Source organism: Pseudophryne corroboree, chromosome 7 (assembly GCF_028390025.1).
Source record: "Pseudophryne corroboree isolate aPseCor3 chromosome 7, aPseCor3.hap2, whole genome shotgun sequence".
Lineage (NCBI taxonomy): Eukaryota > Metazoa > Chordata > Amphibia > Anura > Myobatrachidae > Pseudophryne > Pseudophryne corroboree.
The window spans coordinates 491,114,220-491,134,654 of record NC_086450.1 but is presented as its reverse complement, the minus strand read 5'-3'; the positions used below and the strand labels follow the sequence as shown (position 1 = coordinate 491,134,654).

At 46.3% G+C, this 20,435-nt stretch overlaps 1 protein-coding gene across 1 annotated transcript in view; it reads left to right on the top strand.

Moving 5' to 3' along the window:
- LOC134944426 (uncharacterized) overlaps positions 1-20,435 on the top strand; it is a 231,442-nt gene that overhangs the window by 41,281 nt on the left and 169,726 nt on the right. Inside the window, 4 exon segments of the mRNA XM_063933004.1 lie at positions 845-1,170; positions 1,400-1,544; positions 12,088-12,571; positions 19,080-19,700. Coding sequence (XP_063789074.1) covers positions 845-1,170; positions 1,400-1,544; positions 12,088-12,571; positions 19,080-19,700 — 1,576 coding nt within the window.

Here is a 20,435-nt window from a genome sequence, read left to right as displayed (position 1 = left end):
TGGAGAATTCCTGAATAAAAGCAATGTCATATGTACAAAGGTCAAATTGGGAAATATACATAAATGCTAAGAAACAGTAGGGGGCACTGTTGCCTCAATTTTGAGTGTTAGAAATAACATTATATACAATCATTAACATGGATTATATAGCTTAATGCACAAGGTGAAACGCCATTGTCTCTAAATGAAGACGCAAACATTCCAACGTTGACATATGTCCAACTCCAAACACTTGTCTTGTTTTGGTTTCATATAACCAGATAATGGACATTGCCCTTGCTTGTAAAATATACCCCTGTCAGGAATACTGACACACACACAGAAACACATCAGTTTGTAATATATATATATATTTCCCTGGTATTAAATATGTATATATTTCCCCCTTCTTGTCCTATTAAAAACACCATATTATGTTCATAACAAACACCAACCACCTTTCTAAAGATATAAAATAAAGCACTGATATAATAATCAAATGAAGTTAAAAACATGAATTGTGTATAGTCAGTATACAACCGGACATACAATGGGTAACTAACTAGTACTATCTTCAGTATGTTTACTCATTCTGTTCTTTGTTTTATGTGCTAAACTGCCTAAAAGCATGAGATTGATAATAGTGAAACCTATTTTTGTATTACTCCTGACACTCCCAATACACAATTACTGGCTTTCTTTTTTGTTTTGCTCCCAACTCAGAATCAAGTCACTGCAATGTCTGCCAGGCATGCACGCATCGGGTCATAGCTGTCATATTTGTTTTGTAGCAGCAAAGTGAAATATTTTTAAACTGTGAGATCATCATGTACAAATTGCTGACGATTAGCATTTTATCTTGCAGGGAGACTCTGGAGGACCCCTGGTCTGTGCCGTTCAGGGCGTTTGGTTTCTAGTGGGCGTTGTGAGCTGGGGAGATGAATGCGCCTTGGCTAACCGGCCCGGAGTTTACACCTATGTCCCCGATTACTATAATTGGATCAATGGCAATACCAATGTCACTGCTAATGCCAATACCAATGTCACTGCTAATGCCTATGCTACTACCACTGTCAATGCCATTGGGTATGCAGGTGCCACTACCATTACCACTGCCAATGCCAATGCCAATGCAGGCAACGGAGCATCCAGAAGCATCATATCCTCATTTTCTCTTCTAACTGCAGCATTGTTGCTCCTTACGACCTGTTAATTACTGCACAGATGATGCATGATCGTTATTATGATGAACATATTAATTATTCTTCCCAGACCTTTACATTTGGGAATAATTTATGATAATAAAAAATGATTTCTTCCAAATTAAATTTCTTAATACATCTTATCAAACAATGAGATATGTACATTTTGCATGTGGACCATTTTGACTTCTGTAAAATGTATTGTGCCATAATCGCAGCAATAATTCCCCATGCAAAGCATTCTCTTACCCCAGGTCCAGCATTCATGGGGCCTGGAGATTCCCCGGACTGGTGAACACGCTGTGTTGGCTGCTACTGGATAACTGTCTGAAAGACCCAACATGGGAGATGGGAGAGCCAGGGGTACAGATGTGTCCTTTACCTCTAGGGCCTAATTCAGGCCTGAACAGCGGCCGATTATCGAATGACTGCACATGCGTACGGATTGTAATTCTCAGTCGCGATGCAAAACTGCGAAAAATCCTGCATTTTTTTAATCGCTAGGCGTTCACCAGCTTATTGACAGGAAGTGGATGTTTGGGGGTGGTAATTGGGCGTTTTCTGAGAGTGTCAGGAAAAACGCAGGCGTTCCCAAGTGTTTTCAGGGAGGGTGTGTGATGTCGGCAGAATTTTTCGAGACAACTAATACAATTTTAATTCTCAATTCTTTGGCCGACCGTGTGGCCAGCTAGGCGGCTTGTTATCATCATATTTTCATGGTGATGGGCCCATTTTTATATGGAGGCCTGGAGCTGTATCTCCTTCCGGCCCATCTGGCCCTGCAAGTGTCACATATCAGATTCCTCAGCTCAGTCTTCTGGTGCATCCCAGTCACATTGCATTTCGAGTAAGACACACTTTCGGGTAAAAGACACAAAAAATATGCCCGACTCGAGCAGTGTGTCACGGGACCTGGCGCGTTGAGGTGGGCTGCTCGATGCGAATGCAGCAACAATGGATGAGAACACATCTGTATTTGTCACATGTATACACTTGATTCCAATGGTATAATGCCTGAAAGATATGATACAAGTGCACAGTAATTAAACTGGTAATTAAGGACTTATTATTAAGTCGCATGCAGTTGCAGTGTTTATGGAGTTCAGCGATTGTTTGCTACTGTGCATGCACAAAAATCCCTAACAACTCCTACGGACACACCATCTCCACGTCTGTTTAACCACCTCCCAATCACTGCTCTGGAATGCCCAGTGCTTCTTCAAGGCATCTCTGATGCTGTATCAGTTGCAAAAGCAGCTTTGTTCCTACACATTGGGGGTCATTCAGAGTTGATCACAGCAGCAAATTTGTTAGCAGTTGGGCAAAACCATAGGGGTCATTCCAAGTTGATCGTAGCTGTGCTAAATTTAGCACAGCTATGATCATCTTCCCTGACATGCGGGGGGACGCCCAGCACAGGGCTAGTCTGCACAGGGCTAGTCAGGGCTAGTCTGCACAGCAGCAATGCCTTTGTATTTGAGGAGTAACTCCCGGCTAGCGCAACTCCTTCTGGAGTCATTTGTCGCTGCCACTGGCCACAGCGGCTGCGTGAGACGTTACGCAGCCGCCGCGCCCCCCCCCCCCCAATGGTCCGGCCATGCCTGCACTGGCCGGACAGTTCGCCCTAAATGTAGTCTCAAAGCCGCCGTCCAGCCCCCTCCCGCTTAGCGACCGCCTACATCTCAGAGGCGATTGCTAGGCAATGAAGGCTGCCATGCGCCGGCGCACTGTGGCGCCGGCGCATCCACAGTTCCGACCCGATCACTGCGCTGAGACAAACCGCAGTGAGCGATCGGGTCGGAATGACCCCCCATGTGCAGTGCAATGTGCAATCATTGGGGGTCATTCAGATCTGATCGCTGCTGTGCGTTTTCGCACAGCGGGCGATCAAATCCGAACTGCGTATGCACCGCACTGCGCAGGCGTGATGGACGGCTGCAATGGGGATCGCCGGTCAGCGACGGGGTGGTGCGAAGGATCCATTTGCACGGGCGTTCGTAAGGAGATTGACAGGAAGAGGCCGTTTGTGGGTGGCAACTGACCGTTTACAATGAGTGTCCAGAAAAACACAGGCGTGTCCAAGCATTTTCAGGGAGGGTGTCTGACGTCAGCTCCAGCCCCGATCAGGCTGTTCTCATCGCACTGCAAGAGTAAGTCCTGGGCTGCACAGAGACTGCACAAAATCAGTTTGTGCAGCTCTGCAACACATGCGATCGCACACTTGCACAGAGAAAATACACTACCCCTATAGACGGTGACTATAGGATCGCAGAGCAGCAAAAAACGCAGCCCAGCGACCAGATCTGAATGACCCCCATTTTCTTCTAATGGACAAAACCATGTGCAGTGCAGGTGGGGCAGATGTAACATGTGCAGAGAGAGTTAGATTTGGGTGGGGTGTGTTCAATTTGAAATCTAAATTGCAGTGTAAAAATAAAGCAGCCAGTTTTTACCCTGCACAGAAACAATATAACCCACCCAACTCTAACTCTCTCTGCTTGTGTTACATCTGCAGTGCACATGGGGGGTAATTCTGAGTTGATCGCAGCAAGAATTTTGTTAGCAGTTGGGCAAAACCATGTGCACTGCAGGGGGGGGGGGGGCGGGGGGGCAGGTGTAACATGTGCAGAGAGAGTTAGATTTGGGTGGGGTGTGTGAAAACTGAAATCTAAATTGCAGTGTAAAAATAAAGCAGCCAGTATTTACCCTGCACAGAAACAAAATAACCCACCCAAATCTAACTCTCTCTGCACGTGTTATATCTGCCCCCCCCCCCCCCCCCCCATGCATTGCACATGGTTTTGCCCAACTGCTAACAAAGTTCCTGCTGTGATCAACTCTGAATGACCCCCCATGTGTAGGAACAAAGCTGCAGCTGCGACTGGAACAGTGTCAGAGATGCCTTGAAGAAGCACGGGGCATTCCAGAGCGGTGATTGGGAGGTGGTTAAACAGACGCGTGGAGATGGTCTGTCCTACAGGCATGCCGCTGAAGTGGTTGCTTCCACCGATGCTCAATAGTTCACTTTGGAGGACATACTTAGACAGTACATCAGCAGCTGCCATATAACAGGTGCAAGTATCCATCGTTCATTTGATGTTGGAGTCTAAAGATGCATCAGGTGCTATTACAGCGCTTGCAGATGCAGACAGTGGGTGTCTCAGTCCTTGCACAGCCATGCACACCAGGGAAGGGCTTTACAGTGGTATTTGCATAAAGTTGCAGACAGGTGACCAGCAAAACACGGAGACATGGACACGGCTGCGTCCAGCTTTGAATCAGGCCCTAGGTCTCTCACCTGCACGAGAGTTTCTGAGTTTAGCACAGCAGCAGAGGGTAAGACCTAATTCATACACCCCAGCAACTGCAGGGCGTTCCAAACAGCAGATGCACCCTGGGGTAGCAGGTCTCATACAGTGTAATAACTGCTAACAAGTGTGCAATAATATGTTGACATGTAGTTAAATGGTTAAACGCTACAAGCTGTCTCTTAACTAAGTGTTATTGTGCATAACTTTAAACCACTGCAGAATATGTGGGCTCTATTATTATTATGGTTTATTTATATGGGGCCACATAGGATCCACAGCACCCAATTACAGAGTACATAAACAAATAAGCAAAAACAAGAAGACAGTAACTTACACTACAATATAGGACAACCTACAATATAGGACAAGTACAGGGTATATAAACATAGATGTGTCATCACACAACACTGAAATAAGTATCAGGGCGGCAGAAAACCGAGGGATTTGGTTCCATCAACGGGAGTATTGAAAAGAAGATAGGTTACATTAGAGACGTAAAAGCACATGAGGGAAGAGGGCCCTGCTTGTGAACACTTACATTCTAAAGGGGAGGGGCTATATAAATAACAGGTAATAAATAAATAAAATACATAAATAAATAGCTCCTCAGCAACAAAAACATCACTTGTCTGAATAACCAGACTTAAAGGTCAGGATGATTTGACTGCAGGTGCATGTTGTTTACTCGGCTTTATAAAAGGGTACGCATGTGCCCAAGCCTGTCACTGTGTTATTGTAGCATCACAATACCGTTCAGCTGTACAGTACTCAACCCAAGAGAGATTAATACCTTATTATATTAGCTGTATACATGTATCTTCAAGAAAACCTTATCTGGTCATGTGGACTACTTGCTCACAACTGCTAAGCACCTACCAACTTGTAGGCATCTGACAATATAAAAAAAGAGCAAAGATAGAGGAATATCAGATACAATATAATCCAAGGTCTGGTAAAAGGTATCCAAGTATTAGCACTGCTGATAGTCAAAGGAGTTAGGAGTCAAAAGTCTGTGAGATTATGGGCCCTCATTCCGAGTTGTTCGCTCGCAAGGCGATTATAGCAGAGTTACACACGCTAAGCCGCCGCCTACTGGGAGTGAATCTAAACATCTTAAATGTGCGACCGATGTATTCGCAATATTGCGATCAAAACCGAGTTAGCAGTTTCTGAGTAACTCCAGACTTACTCTGCCTGTGCGATCAATTCAGTGCTTTTCGGTCCCGGCTGACGTCATAAACACACCCAGCGTTCGCCCAAGCACTCCCACCGTTTCTCCAGACACGCCTGCGTTTTTTCCGGAAACGGTAGCGTTTCCTGCCACACGCCCCTAAAACGCCGTACATCCGCCCAGTAACACCCATTTCCTGTCAATCACAATGCGTTCTCCGGAGCGACGAAAAAGCCGTGAGTAAAATTACTTTCTTCTTAGTAAAGTTACTTGACGCATGCGCAGTGCGAACATTACGCATGCGCACTAAGAGAATTCTCACTGCGATGCGATGAAAAATACCGAGCGAACAACTCGGAATGAGGGCCATAGTTACCAAACAATTACGATTAAGTGAGGAACACTTGCTGTAAGTACTATTAAACAGCCTTTCCTTTTGCTGCCAGCTCAATTCACTGTGCAGGTACCCAAGCTTCATCAGACATCAGAGTCACTCCTCAAGCGTCAAATGAAACATACATTTATTTTCTCAATGGCTTTATACTTGCTTAATTAATATACAACCAGACAGAGGCTTGGACCTTGAAGGCAAGTGTTTTAGTCCAGCTCCAAGGGTCCTCTCGCTGTCACACAATCTGTTGTTATGGAACATTAGATAACATTTATATTAGTTTGTTTGCTTATGATGTTGCGGTAAATGGATTGTCACAGGCCCTGATGCTATCTTCTATTGGTGCACGTGAAAGTAGTGGCTCTTCTCAGAACTTTTTCTATTGGTCAGTTCTCTCTTCAGTTCACCCTTTTACACCATAGCAGAGAGGCCAGTATTTCCTCCCCAGAAACACAAATACAGACACAGATTGTAAAAAGATTAAGGGGTCCGTCTATTCATGAAGCAGTGAAAAGAGTGGAGAAGTGAGCCTGTGGAGAAGTTGCCCATGGCAACCAATCAGCTGCTCCATACAATTGTATAATATGCAAATAATAATGTTACTTCAATGCTGATTGGTTGCCATGGGCAACTTCTCCACTGGCTCACGTCTCCACATTTTTCACTGCTTCATGAATAGACCCCAAGAATTGTGCCACAAAAAAAATTGTATTTATTAGCAAGACCTCCACCAATCAGGCCAAGGTGGGGCATGTGACTTGCAAAGTGACTTGCGAAGGTAAAGTACATTGGCACAGAAAACACAAATTTACAGAGATGGGCTGATTCGAACGCAAGTGACAATGCAGTTTTAAAAATGTCAGCATACTGTGCATGCACCAAAGAAACAGAGAAATCTGTGTTTTGTACTCGGAAAGAGTTCTCTAGTGCATGCGGCTTGAGCCATCCTTTGAAAAAGACCACAATATCTGTGAAATGGGCATTTCTTTAGTAGATGTGGGGAGGGCGATCTTGGGCTGCACACCCTAATTACACTAATAGTAAGAGGTACTGTCATGCTGAGACTTACAATTCCACAAAGAAAGAGAAGATATAGTGCTGATGCACTCTACAATACCAAGCTCTGCTAGTCAGAATAATTGTAATGACCTCTGCAGCCTAACATAGAGCAAAATCGAGGTTCTGGGCATACTTTTAAAAATACCAGCGCACCAACCAGTGTCCAAGTGACCTCGTCTCATGTGGGTCCCTAATACTAAGTTTACGTCCGGGGCATGGAACCCCACCAAGCCAGCAAAGGCCACCCCAGGGCAGCACTCTAGTGAGAGGCTAAGGTGTTAGTGAGTGTTAATAAGAAAGTGAAAGTGTTAAAAAGTGTGACACAGGTGGAAGGTGTTAACTAAAATGCTAAAAAGTGAGTGTGAGCTGGATGTCTCACATGTAACCAAAAGACAGGATACAAAAAAAAAAAATCCAAAACTTATTAACATTTAAAATGCATTCTAGTCCACATGTTTGCAGTAGATCATTTAGTACATGTGACATAAGACTAATACATTTACCACCTCCCTGCTCTCTGATACATGATGTCTTACGGCAATGTGCTTAGACTGGTTGCTCTTGCTAACCCAGCTGAAGGCTGTGACCAGTGAAGTATTTACCATAAGGCAACCAAAGCGGATGCTTAGGGCCCTGTTGGTCCTAGGGAGCCCGCCGACAAGGCTGTATAAAGGGCATTTCCAGTGGACCACGAGCCTCACCAAAGTTGTCTAAGACATACTTGCCTACCTGACCCTCTCCATGAGGGAGAAAATGTTCTGTTCCTGGACTTTCCTGGTAATGTATGATTGCCATCACCTGTGGTGAGCTAGGTAATTGATAAGAAAGGTGTTTCACCACAGGTGATGGCAATCATACATTACCAGGAAAGTCCAGGAACAGAGCATTTTCTCCCTCATGGAGAGGGTCAGGTAGGCAAGTATGGTCTAAGAGCTGGGCTGGCTGAATACTCCCAGCATGCTATCAGTGATTAGGCAGCTGTTGGGTGCTGGGTCCAGCTCATGCCTGTGTGTCCAGTCTTGCAGTAATGTGCATGTAACCAGTCATGACACACGTGTATACCTTTGTCTATCTGGCTTACTTGGCCTGAAAGCAATAGATCATCTACACACAGCACTATGATGAACAAGCTTTTTTCTTTCCATTTGTGGTACAGTGAGCTGTTTTACAAAATACAAAGTCAATACACTGTCTACTTTGATGTATCAGCATACAATGATTTCTTAAGTGGACATACTTTTCCCTCTGGAAATGCACCAACGTTGTAGTGTTCTGGTGGCTCCATGTAAATATTTTCTATTAGCTCACTGTTCGAGAAGGCTGAGACAAAGTCCAGTTGGTACAGCAGGAAATCATATACAGTATATATATTGCAATCACCATATGCAATGTACTGTAACTTGCAACAGGCGAGAAGATTTGCCAGTAGACCCCAGTCTTCTATGCCAGACTCTGAAGCTGCCATTGCACAATACTCCTCAGTGTCTAAGATGTACAGTTGCTGGCAATGAGTTGCTGTTGCAATTAAAGTCCCTCTTAATTGTACACAACACACTGTCCCTCTGCGAAATGTGAATTGGACCTTGTATGTCTTCTTCTCCAGTACACTGATGGCAACCAGATTGGTTCCTAGATCTGGCACAAGTAGTACATCTTCAATGTCTGTGACAATTGTTTTGCCGTTCATCATCAAGTGCACAGTAATTATCCCGACTTTCACTGCATTTAAGACTTTATCTCCTGTTCCCTATATACAGGATCACATGACTATAGCACCTTGAACCAACTCTCATTACAGCTTAAGTGTCTTTTGGCTCCTGAGTCCATTTAGCAGCAATCATGTAAAACCACCCACATTTCATGTGCTGTGACCTCCCTATACATGATGTAATACACATAATGTTCTACAGCTAAGCCTGTGGTCAGCGTGGCTTTATCTACATCATTTGGGTTGGGGTGCTCCTCGGATCACTGGTGACTTTCCACAACTTTTCCCGCTTTAATTGCATCTGCATAATGAGTTCCATGCAGAGTAGTTCTCTGTGTACATTAACTTGGCAAAGCCCATACTAGTCACTGCACTGTACATTTTCACCCTCAATGTGAATAAAGGACTATTTTCTGTTAATCACTGTGATCCTTTTATTCTGTGTTGCCGCATCTATTTTCTTCTTGTGTCGTTATTCTTCTCACCTTGGTGCCTGGGCCCATAATCTATTGGCAGAACCTATGGTGTTGATAGGTGTCATCGGTGTGCGACGGAGGTCAGTCCACATGGCAAATAACTTAACCAGGCTTATTAGCCAGCAGAAAGGGTTTGCAGGTTAACACAGAGGTAATGCAGACATCCAACATATGCATACAACAGGCATATACAGATCTAGACAGGGTTAATGGATATTCAGTCTAAGCAGTGGTGACAGTGGTAGTTGCTGTATATGGATATACAACCAAGCACTCAGTGGCACTTCCTATCTCAATCTCAATGGAGGAAGAAGATGGAAGATGCATGGAATGTCAATGCATGCACAGCGGTGAATTTGGGTTGAAGTTCGCTCTTGAATGTCACCTCCGTCTATGGTGCGGAGTCCCGGACCAGGCAGTAGAGGGAGAAACAGCTCCCTGCTGAACAGAAGCAGGTCTAGATCCATATCATATCATTTGTATGCTCTCAAATTTCTTCAATGTATCAAAGGTACTGGTAATGTAATATACACTTGGGCAGTAGTAACTGCAATTGTGCTAGGGACAGGAAATAAGCTGCAAGGCCAATAAAAAAAATAAAAAGTGCTTTATACAAGCTGGACAGACCTGTTCTTTATTTATCTGGAACATCTTGGCATTATGGGCCTAAAGGCTTGCAAAACTAGGCATGTTTACACTGGAAAAGAGGCGACTAAGAGGGGACAGGATCAACATATACAAATATATAAGGGGACAATACACAGATATTGCGCAGGACCTGTTTTTGGTTAGATCAACACAGGGGACACGTGGACACTCGCTTAGGTTAGAGGAGAGGAGATTCCGCACAATACGGCGTAAAGGCTTTTTCACGGTAAGGACAATACATGTTTGGAATTCCCTGCCTGAGGGAGTTGTAATGGCGGACTCAGTCAACACCTTTAAGAATGGGTTAGATAAATTCCTAATGGATTAGGATATCCAGGGTTATGGTGCATAGTCACGCACTATAGTAACTATAAAAAGAGGGATAAAACGTGACGGCAGATATCAACATCAGTCAAAATTTTAGACCATTAATCCTGCATAGGAGACCACAAATAGGTTGAACTCGATGGACAATTGTCTTTTTTCAACCTTAGAAACTATGTTACTATGTTAATTCAAGGTTATTTGCAAAATATCATTGGGGGTCATTCAGATCTGATTGCTGCTGTTCGTTTTCGCTCAGCGGGCGATCAAATCTGAACTGCGTATGCACCACATTGCGCAGGCGCAATGGACGGCTGCAACGGGGATCGCCGGTCAGCGACGGGGTGGTGTGAAGGATCCATTTGCACGGGCGTACGTAAGGAGATTGACAGGAAGAGGCCATTTGTGGGTGGTAACTGACCGTTTACAGTGAGTGTCCGGAAAAACGCAGGCGAACTCAAGTATTATCAGGGAGGGTTTCTGACGTCAGCCCCGGCCCCGATCAGGCTGTTCTCATCGCACTGTAAGAGTTAAGTCCTGGGCTGCACAGAGACTGCACAAAATCACTTTGTGCAGCTCTGCAACACATGCGATCGCACACTTGCACAAAGAAAATACACTACCCCTATAGGCGGTGACTATCTGATCACAGGACCGCAAAAAATGCAGCCCAGCGATCAGATCTGAATGACCTCCATTTTCCTCTAATAGGCAAAATCATGTGCAGTGCAGGTGGGGCAGATGTAACATGTGCAGAGAGAGTTGGATTTGGGTGGGGTGTGTTCAATCTGAAATCTAAATTGCAGTGTAAAAATAAAGCAGCCAGTATTTACCCTGCACAGAAACAAAATAACCCACCCAAATCTAACTCTCTCTGCACATGTTACATCTGCCCCACCTGCAGTGCACATGGTTTTGCCTATTATGGGGAACATTTTATTTTGCAATTAACCTTGAATTACTGTATGCCCTATGTCTGGGTGATGAGGAAGCTGCAAAGAGCTGAACGTCTACATTCTGCAGTGTTAAAATATGTTGTGGGGATTTTTCTAGGCGTATGTAAAGTTACAGAATTTCCAAGTAGAGTGAAACTAGTATACGCTAGATATCTGTCTGCTTTGGGCATAAAGTAAGAATGTTATTGTGATGACACAGGGGACAGCAGCCTTGGCCAGAGTCAGGTGCTTATGGTAGTGCGGCGCATACCCCACAGTTCCAATGTTCAGTACTTTGCACATGTACTGAACCCGTACTGTGCATAATCATATGCAGTACAGGTCTGTGACGGAGGACGCACTATGGCGTCGGACTGTCAGTGATTGACAGTCTGATGCTGTTTGTGGGTGGGGATGGAATGGCAACAGCCTCCATTTCCCAAAATGGATGCTTGTCACTGCCGTTGTTGGGGAGGGACGGGGCCAGGCTCTCGATCAGAGGAAGCAGAGTTCCTGACCTCTACATAGTAATTGCAGTGGCCGGCTTGCATGACCCCATCCCCCAGGCAGCTGACCGATGGTGTCGCTGATGATCCCGTGCTATGTCATAGGATGCAGCTCAGATCAGTAATGCATGCGTTCCCATATTAGTGCTATCACTGCCACTTCCATATAAGCAGCAGCGATAGCTAATCCAGCCACATCTGACAGCACCGCTCTAGACCATTCCTCGGAGCAGCATTTTCCCCAACCTAGAGTACTACACACCATACTTTCCAGGACTTCATTGGTAGTCACGCGTCTGATGTTGTATACTCCCAGCTGTGGGCTGACCTTCAGGTAATCCTTACCAGGCTGATAGAGGACATATCATTATAAGCAGCCGAGATCAGCAAGTCACAGGCCCAGTGACTGGAACCAGCAAATCACAGGCCCAGCGACTGGAACCAGCAAATCACAGGCTGAGCGACTGGAACCAGCAAATCATAGGCTGAGCGACTGGAACCAGCAAATCACAGGCCCAGAGACTGGAACCAGCAAATCACAGGCCCAGCGACTGGGACCAGCAAATCACAGGCCCAGCGACTGGGACCAGCAAATCACAGGTCCAGAGACTGGAACCAGCAAATCACAGGCCCAGCGACTGGGACCAGCAAATCACAGGCTGAGTGACTGGAACCAGCAAGTCACAGGCCCAGCGACTGGAACCAGCAAATCACAGGCCCAGCGACTGGAACCAGCAAATCACAGGCCCAGCGACTGGAACCAGCAAATCACAGGCCCAGCGACTGGAACCAGCAAATCACAGGCCCAGCGACTGGAACCAGCAAATCACAGGCTGAGCGACTGGGACCAGCAAATCACAGGCTGAGCGACTGGGACCAGCAAATCACAGGCTGAGCGACTGGGACCAGCAGATCACAGGCCCAGCAACTGGGACCAGCAAATCACAGGCTGAGCGACTGGGACCAGCAGATCACAGGCCCAGCGACTGGGACCAGCAAATCACAGGCTGAGTGACTGGGACCAGCAAATCACAGGCTGAGCGACTGGGACCAGCAAATCACAGGCTGAGCGCCTGAGACCAGCAAATCACAGGCTAAGTGACTGGAACCAGCAAATCACAGGCTGAGTGACTGGGACCAGCAAATCACAGGCTGAGCGACTGGGACCAGTAAATCACACGCTGAGTGACTGGGACCAGTAAATCACAGGCTGAGCGACTGGGACCAGCAAATCACAGGCTGAGCGACTGGGACCAGCAAATCACAGGCCCAGCGACTGGAACCAGCAAATCACAGGCCCAGCGATTGGAACCAACAGATCACAGGCTGAGAAACTAGGACCAGGAAATCACACGCTGAGTGACTGGGACCAGTAAATCACAGGCCCAGCGACTGGGATCAGCAAATCACAGGCCCAGTGACTGGGACCAGCAGATCACAGGCCCAGCGACTGGGATCAGCAAATCACAGGCCCAGCGACTGGGACCAGCAAATCACACGCTGAGTGACTGGGACCAGCAGATCACAGGCCCAGCGACTGGGATCAGCAAATCACAGGCCCAGCGACTGGGACCAGCAAATCACACGCTGAGTGACTGGGACCAGCAGATCACAGGCCCAGCGACTGGGATCAGCAAATCACAGGCCCAGCGACTGGGATCAGCAAATCACAGTCCAGTGACTGGGACCAGCAGATCACAGGCCCAGCGACTGGGACCAGCAAATCACAGGCCCAGCGACTGGGATCAGCAAATCACAGGCCCAGTGACTGGGATCAGCAGATCACAGGCCCAGCGACTGGGACCAGCAAATCACAGGCTGAGCGACTGGGACCAGCAAATCACAGGCTGAGCGACTGGGACCAGCAAATCACAGGCCGAGTGACTGGGACCAGCAGATCACAGGCCCCAGAGGCCAGGATCTATAGAGACACTACACAGAAAATAAGGAGTCGCTCTGCAGCTTCACTCACAGTGGTACTTTCTCCAGTCAAGTTGAATAAGGGTAATACTGTTGCTGTCTGTTGGTAAGTACTGATGGGATCACTGCTATGGGGTGGAGAGTTTTCTGTGTGGTTTCTTCCAGTGATAATGTTTATGACTGTTAATAGTGTAAATAGTGCGGTCACGGTTTTACATGTATATTTAGTGTGTGTAATTAAGAACCTCTTTGTGACTTCCGGTTCCGGCATGGCGGAATAAGCAGCAACTCCTGTGTGTTTCTCCGCTGTCATCAGCCCTCACCGCTCGCAAACGGATCACACAGACTCTCAGCTCCGGTCCTCGGCGCTAGTCATCTCCCGCTGCCTGCTCTCCCCCGCCCGGCACGAAACCCGCTCACGCTGTGTGCGCTCGCTCGGCGTGCTGAGGGTCGGGCCTGTGCGGCGGCTGGCAGCGGTGCTCTGAGGCCTCGGCGGATGTGATAAGTGCAGAGAGTGCATAAAGCGACGCTCGCTGCCTGGTGCCCACTCATCTAAACACATTAAGGGACATACCTACTTCTGGGCTCCCCCGTCTCCCGTCACCCAGACGCTAATGACAGAGACGACTGGAAGGGACCATTACTGTGCCTGATAGTGATCCTCTGACACAGGATTAGACATCCTCGGCCAAATTATTATTTCCTGCGACCCCTGTGCACCATGGAGAAGTTCTTGGGCCCACCAGCTACTCCCAAGATTCCTCCACCAGCACTGCCTCCTAGGCAGGATAAACGGCGGGCAGACCAGACTCCCCCGTCCAGCTCGGATTCTAGCCCAGTGAAACCTGCAGCGAAGAAAGTGATCAAAGACATCTCTGATGCCTCATAAAGACAGGTACATGATAATATTTCCTCTCCCGGTGCCCCCTTAACTTATAAGGACATGGTAACTGCTATCCAGGATACAATGGCCCCTCTGCTGCAGAAAGCGGTTGGGGATATTACTTTACAACTGCAGCAACTCTCAAGCAGAGTTTCTAACACGGAGATTAGCTCGGGGGTCACTATGGATGAGGTTGAAAATTTAAAATCCACTGTGGGGCGTCTGGAAAAGGACAATAAACATCTCCTTGACAAAATGGATAATATAGAAAACCGCACGCGCAGGTGTAATTTGCGTATAATTGGTCTGCCTGAATCGTTTAAAGGCCCTGGGCTGGAGCAATTTGCTCGGAATACTTTGCCAAAATTGCTTAACGTTGAGGCCGAGTGTGCGGACATGGGGGTATATTTACTAAGGTCCCGATTTTGACCGAGATGCCGTTTTTTCTTCAAAGTGTCATCTCGGTAATTTACTAAGCAAAAATCACGGCAGTGATGAGGGCATTCGTAATATTTTGGAAGTCCTTGGAAAAAATCACGAATCAATACACCATCGGTCAAATACGCCTGCAATTTGGTAGAAATCGGTCATTTACTAAAAAGTGCAAAACACAAACACTGCCGACAATAGCCAAACACTGCCGTGCTAAAATAAAAATCGTGAAAAAGTGCTAAAAAAAAACAGACCTGCTTTTTATCCCGTGTTTGTATAGGCAATTAGGCATGCACAGATCCATGAGATCCGTGCATGTTTATCAGTGGGAAGGGGTGGGAAATGTTATAATTTTTCAAAAAAAAATTGCGTGGGGTCCCCCCTCCTTAACCAAACCAGCCTCGGGCTCTTTGAGCCGGCCCTGGTTGCAAAAATATGGGGGGAAAATTGACAGGGGTTCCCCCATATTTAAGCAACCAGCACCGGGCTCTGCGCCTGGTCCTGGTTCCAAAAATACGGGGGACAAAAAGCGTAGGGGTCCCCCGTATTTTTGAAACCAACACCGGGCTCCACTAGCTGGACAGATAATGCCACAGCCGGGGGTCACTTTTATACAGTGCCTTGCGGCCGTGGCATCAAATATCCAACTAGTCACCCCTGGCCGGGGTACCCTGGGGGAGTGGGGACCCCTTCAATCAAGGGGTCCCCCCCCCAGCCACCCAAGGGCCAGGGGTGAAGCCTGAGGCTGTCCCCCCCATCCAATGGGCTGCGGATGGGGGGCTGATAGCCTTTGTGAAAAGTGTTTGATATTGTTTTTAGTAGCAGTACTACAAGGCCCAGCAAGCCTCCCCCGCAAGCTGGTACTTGGAGAACCACAAGTACCAGCATGCGGCGGAAAAATGGGCCCGCTGGTACCTGTAGTACTACTACTAAAAAATACCCCAATAAAGACATCACACACACACCTTGAAAGTATAACTTTAATACATACATGCACACCAACATACATACATACTTACCTATGTTCCCACGCAGGTCGGTCCTCTTCTCCAGTAGAATCCATGGTGTACCTGTAGAAAAAATTATACTCACATAATCCATGGTTGAAGGCTCCTCTGCTTGTAATCCTTTTGTAATCCACGTACTTGAAAAAATAAAAAAACGGATACCCGACCACGAACTGAAAGGGGCCCTATGTTTTCACATGGGACCCCTTTCCCCGAATGCCAGAAACCCACTCTATGCGCTCCATTGTAACCAATGGTGGGAACTTTCAGGTCAGCGGTGAGGTCACTTTCGGTCAACCGCAGACTACAAAGTTCCCACCATTGGTTACAATGGAGCGCACAGGCGCTACATTGTAACACTGCCGTGTGCCGCCTGTCACTCAGTACAGGAGCACACAGCCGATCAGGAGGGTGCCACAACGTGGCGCTCCCTGATTGGCTGAAGAAACCCACTTAGACATCAGTCAGAGGGGGTTTCTGGCATTCGGGGAAAGGGGTCCCATGTGAAAACATGGGTCCCCTTTCAGTTCGTGGTCGGGTATCCGTTTTTTTAGTACGTGGATTACAAAAGGATTACAAGCAGAGGAGCCTTCAACCATGGATTATGTGAGTATAATTTTTTCTACAGGTACACCATGGATTCTACTGGAGAAGAGGACCGACCTGCGTGGGAACATAGGTAAGTATGTATGTATGTTGGTGTGCATGTATGTATTAAAGTTATACTTTCAAGGCGTGTGTGTGTGATGTGATGTCTTTATTGGGGTATTTTTTTAGTAGTAGTACTACAGGTACCAGTGGGCCCGTTTTTCCGCCGCATGCTGGTACTTGTGGTTCTCCAAGTACCAGCTTGCGGGGGAGGCTTGCTGGGCCTTGTAGTACTGCTACTAAAAACAATATCAAACACTTTTCACAAAGGCTATCAGCCCCCCATCCGCAGCCCATTGGATGGGGGGGACAGCCTCGGGCTTCACCCCTGGCCCTTGGGTGGCTGGGGGGGGGGGGGACCCCTTGATTGAAGGGGTCCCCACTCCCCCAGGGTACCCCGGCCAGGGGTGACTAGTTGGATATTTGATGCCACGGCCGCAAGGCACTGTATAAAAGTGACCCCCGGCTGTGGCATTATCTGTCCAGCTAGTGGAGCCCGGTGCTGGTTTCAGAAATACAGGGGAACCCTACGCTTTTTGTCCCCCGTATTTTTGGAACCAGGACCAGGCGCAGAGCCCGGTGCTGGTTGCTTAAATATGGGGGAACCCCTGTCAATTTTTTCCCCATATTTTTGCAACCAGGGCCGGCTCAAAGAGCCCGAGGCTGGTTTGGCTTAGGAGGGGGGACCCCACGCAATTTTTTTTTAAGTTTAAACATTTTTTTTTTTTTTTACAAGGTGCACAATGAAGCCCTGCACGGATCTCTCAGATCCGGCTGAGATTCATTGTATTAAAGTCGGCAGTGTTTTACAAGTCACTCACGTAAAACACTGCCTAAAAAAACGAATGACATCGACATCGGAAAAAACGAAAATGCAGAATACGGCAGCTTAGTAAATTAGTCGTAATCAATTCAAAAAGTTGCATATTTACACTTTCGATGTCATTCGTGATTGAACTTTGACCTCAAACGGGAAAATACGAATCTTAGTAAATTTACCCCATGGTGATAGAACGTGTGCACAGAATGGGAGATCAGTCACGTACAGGCGCTAATAGACCACGTGTGGTCATTTTTAAAACCCTGAACTTTCTTCACAAAGAAGCCATATGGAAGGCCTCTCGTAAAGTAGACCACCGATGGGAGGGCGTCCCTCTACGGATTTTTCAAGATTACTCTGCTGAACTTTCCCGCCTTCGCAAAGCTTTCAATCCTGTTTGTGCCTTTCTGGTCAAAAATAAATGAAAATTCGCTATGATGTACCCAGCTCGACTCAGGATTTTTCAGGGATCCTCCTTCACTGACTTTACTAACCCCGGTGATGCTGAAGCATATCTTAAAGAAGAAGCTGATTCGCTGGCGCAGGATATCTCGGATGATCCACCTGGGTGACTCTTTCTTAGTATCTCCTTTCAGTTTTCAGGCATACCATCTAAAAAGTTGATTATGATGCAGGTGTAAAGCTTTGGCACTGCACGCAGCTGTGCCGTACTCTATATGTTTTGGTGATCTTTCAGTGAGCTTGACAAAATATTTTATTAATGTTATTGTATTTTACAGTTGCTGGTGGCGGTGAAGAAGCCCCCGCCGCCCTTTTGATTCTTTATGGTTGTAACCGTCTTCTGTTATAGTTTCACCCGAGGTCGGTTTACTACCATTTCCAATGCTTATGTAATGTATACTTCATTACTTTTGCTTTTGCTGTCTAACTTTCTTTTTTTCACAATCTTTAGGTTTGTCACCCCTGTCAATGTCTTCTTCCCTCATGTGTTTCCCCCTCACACCCAACTCCCTCCAACTCCTATAGGGATGAGGTATGATGTCATAATTTACCCTTGCCAGATGTTATATTTTCCTTTTTTGAGGTATGGCTACGGTTAAGATATGCACACTTAATGTAGGAGGCATAAATACACCTGCTAAGAGACGAAAGATACTATCTTATTTGAATAAAAATCATATTGACATTGCATGTTTACAGGAGACACACCTGGTTCTCAAGGAAACAAAAAAGTTACAGATGTTGAATTGGTCCTTATTAGGCGCAGCATCGCTTAACTCAAAATCTTGTGGCGTAGCAATTTTAGCGAGACGCTCTCTCCCCATTGAAGTAATGTCGATGGAGGCTGATCCAGAGGGTAGATACGTGCTTGTGCATTGCAAATTGGGTAATACATGTTATCACTTCTGTTCCGTTTATGCCCCTAATATCTATAAAAAAAACCTTTTTTTCCTCACTCATGGCCAAACTTTACTCCTGTGACCGCTCCTCCCTGGTTCTATGTGGTGATTTAAATTTAGTCTCCTCCCTGTATCTAGACAAATCTCATTATACAAGTCGGTCTCGACCTCTCCCCAAACTGGGTGTGCCGTGGCTAGCCAAGAGACTAAATTTGGTAGATGCGTGGCGAGCTTTAAATCCCACAGAAAAAAGAGTTTACATGCCTTTCAATGGTGCATAACTCCTGGTCCCGTATAGACTATATTTTGGTTGCTTCTCTACTATTCCCCAATATTCGCCAGGCCACCATCGAACCGATTTCTATCTCAGATCATGGATTGGTTTGGGTTGAACTGGCTTATACAGTGGAAAAATCTTCTCCTCCTTTATGGAAATTCCCTTCGCATCTAGCGAAATCTGATAAATTTAAAAGTAAGTGCGAGGAAATCTGGGAGAATTTTCGATTGGATAACTCAATACATGAAGCAGAGAACCCTTCTCTTTTTTGGCAAACCGCCAAAACAGTTCTGAGAGGTGAAGTGATCTCCTATTACTCACATCTTAGGAGATCACTTAACCAAACGTACCTGGAAGCCCAAAACATCCTATCATTGGCATATCAGTCTTTCAAAATACGGCCCTCACTGGAAACCAGAACAGCTTATATTTTGGCTAAAACTACCTTTAATGATATCTTGCATCTAGCGGGGGAAAAGTATCAGTTTAATGTTAGTTACAAATTTTACCGCTTTGGAAACAAGGCAGGCAGACTCCTTACTTCACTATTGCAGGGATCCAGGAAACCAATGATGGTCCATCCCTTACAAAATACGGATGGCTCCCGTACCTCTTCTAATGCTCAGATTGCGGCCATTATGCGTGAATACTACGTATCCTTATACTCCTCTCCTGACCAGGGAGATGCACTTACCCCACATGATATATACCCCCCCCCACTTCTGGGAATACCTCCCGTTACCTCAAGTGCCAGCGGAAATGATTTCCTCCTTAACTTCTCCCATTACCCTTTCTGAAATCCTAACAACTATAAAAAGACTTAAACCTTGCAAAGCCCCAGGACCAGATGGCTACACAAACGAATTTTATAAACTTATGTCCCCCAAGATTGGTCCGTTCTTGCAGGCGGTTTTTAACAAAATTATGACCGAGGGGATTCTTCCTGATAGATTCACTGACGCAGTGGTCAAAGTGTTACCCAAAGCAGGCAGAGACCTTTCATTACCGGGCTCCTATAGGCCTATTTCATTATTAAATGTGGATTTTAAGATTTTTACATCCATCCTCGCGCAGAGACTAAAACCAGTCCTGCCTATACTTATCCATAAAGACCAAACAGGTTTTATAACTGGTCGACATTCGGTAGTGAATCTTAGGCGGGTCCTCTCGGTCATCCAACATGCCAATTCCTCTACTACCTCCCCCCCGGCACTTATCTTATCGATAGACACAGAAAAGGCCTTCGACCTTTTATTATGGCCTTACCTTTTTAAAATATTACACAGATTTGGCTTCCCTGATTCCTTCATTTCTGTTATCCGCACATTATATTCTTCACCATCTTCTTCCATTTCCTGCAACGGTCTTCTCTCAGCT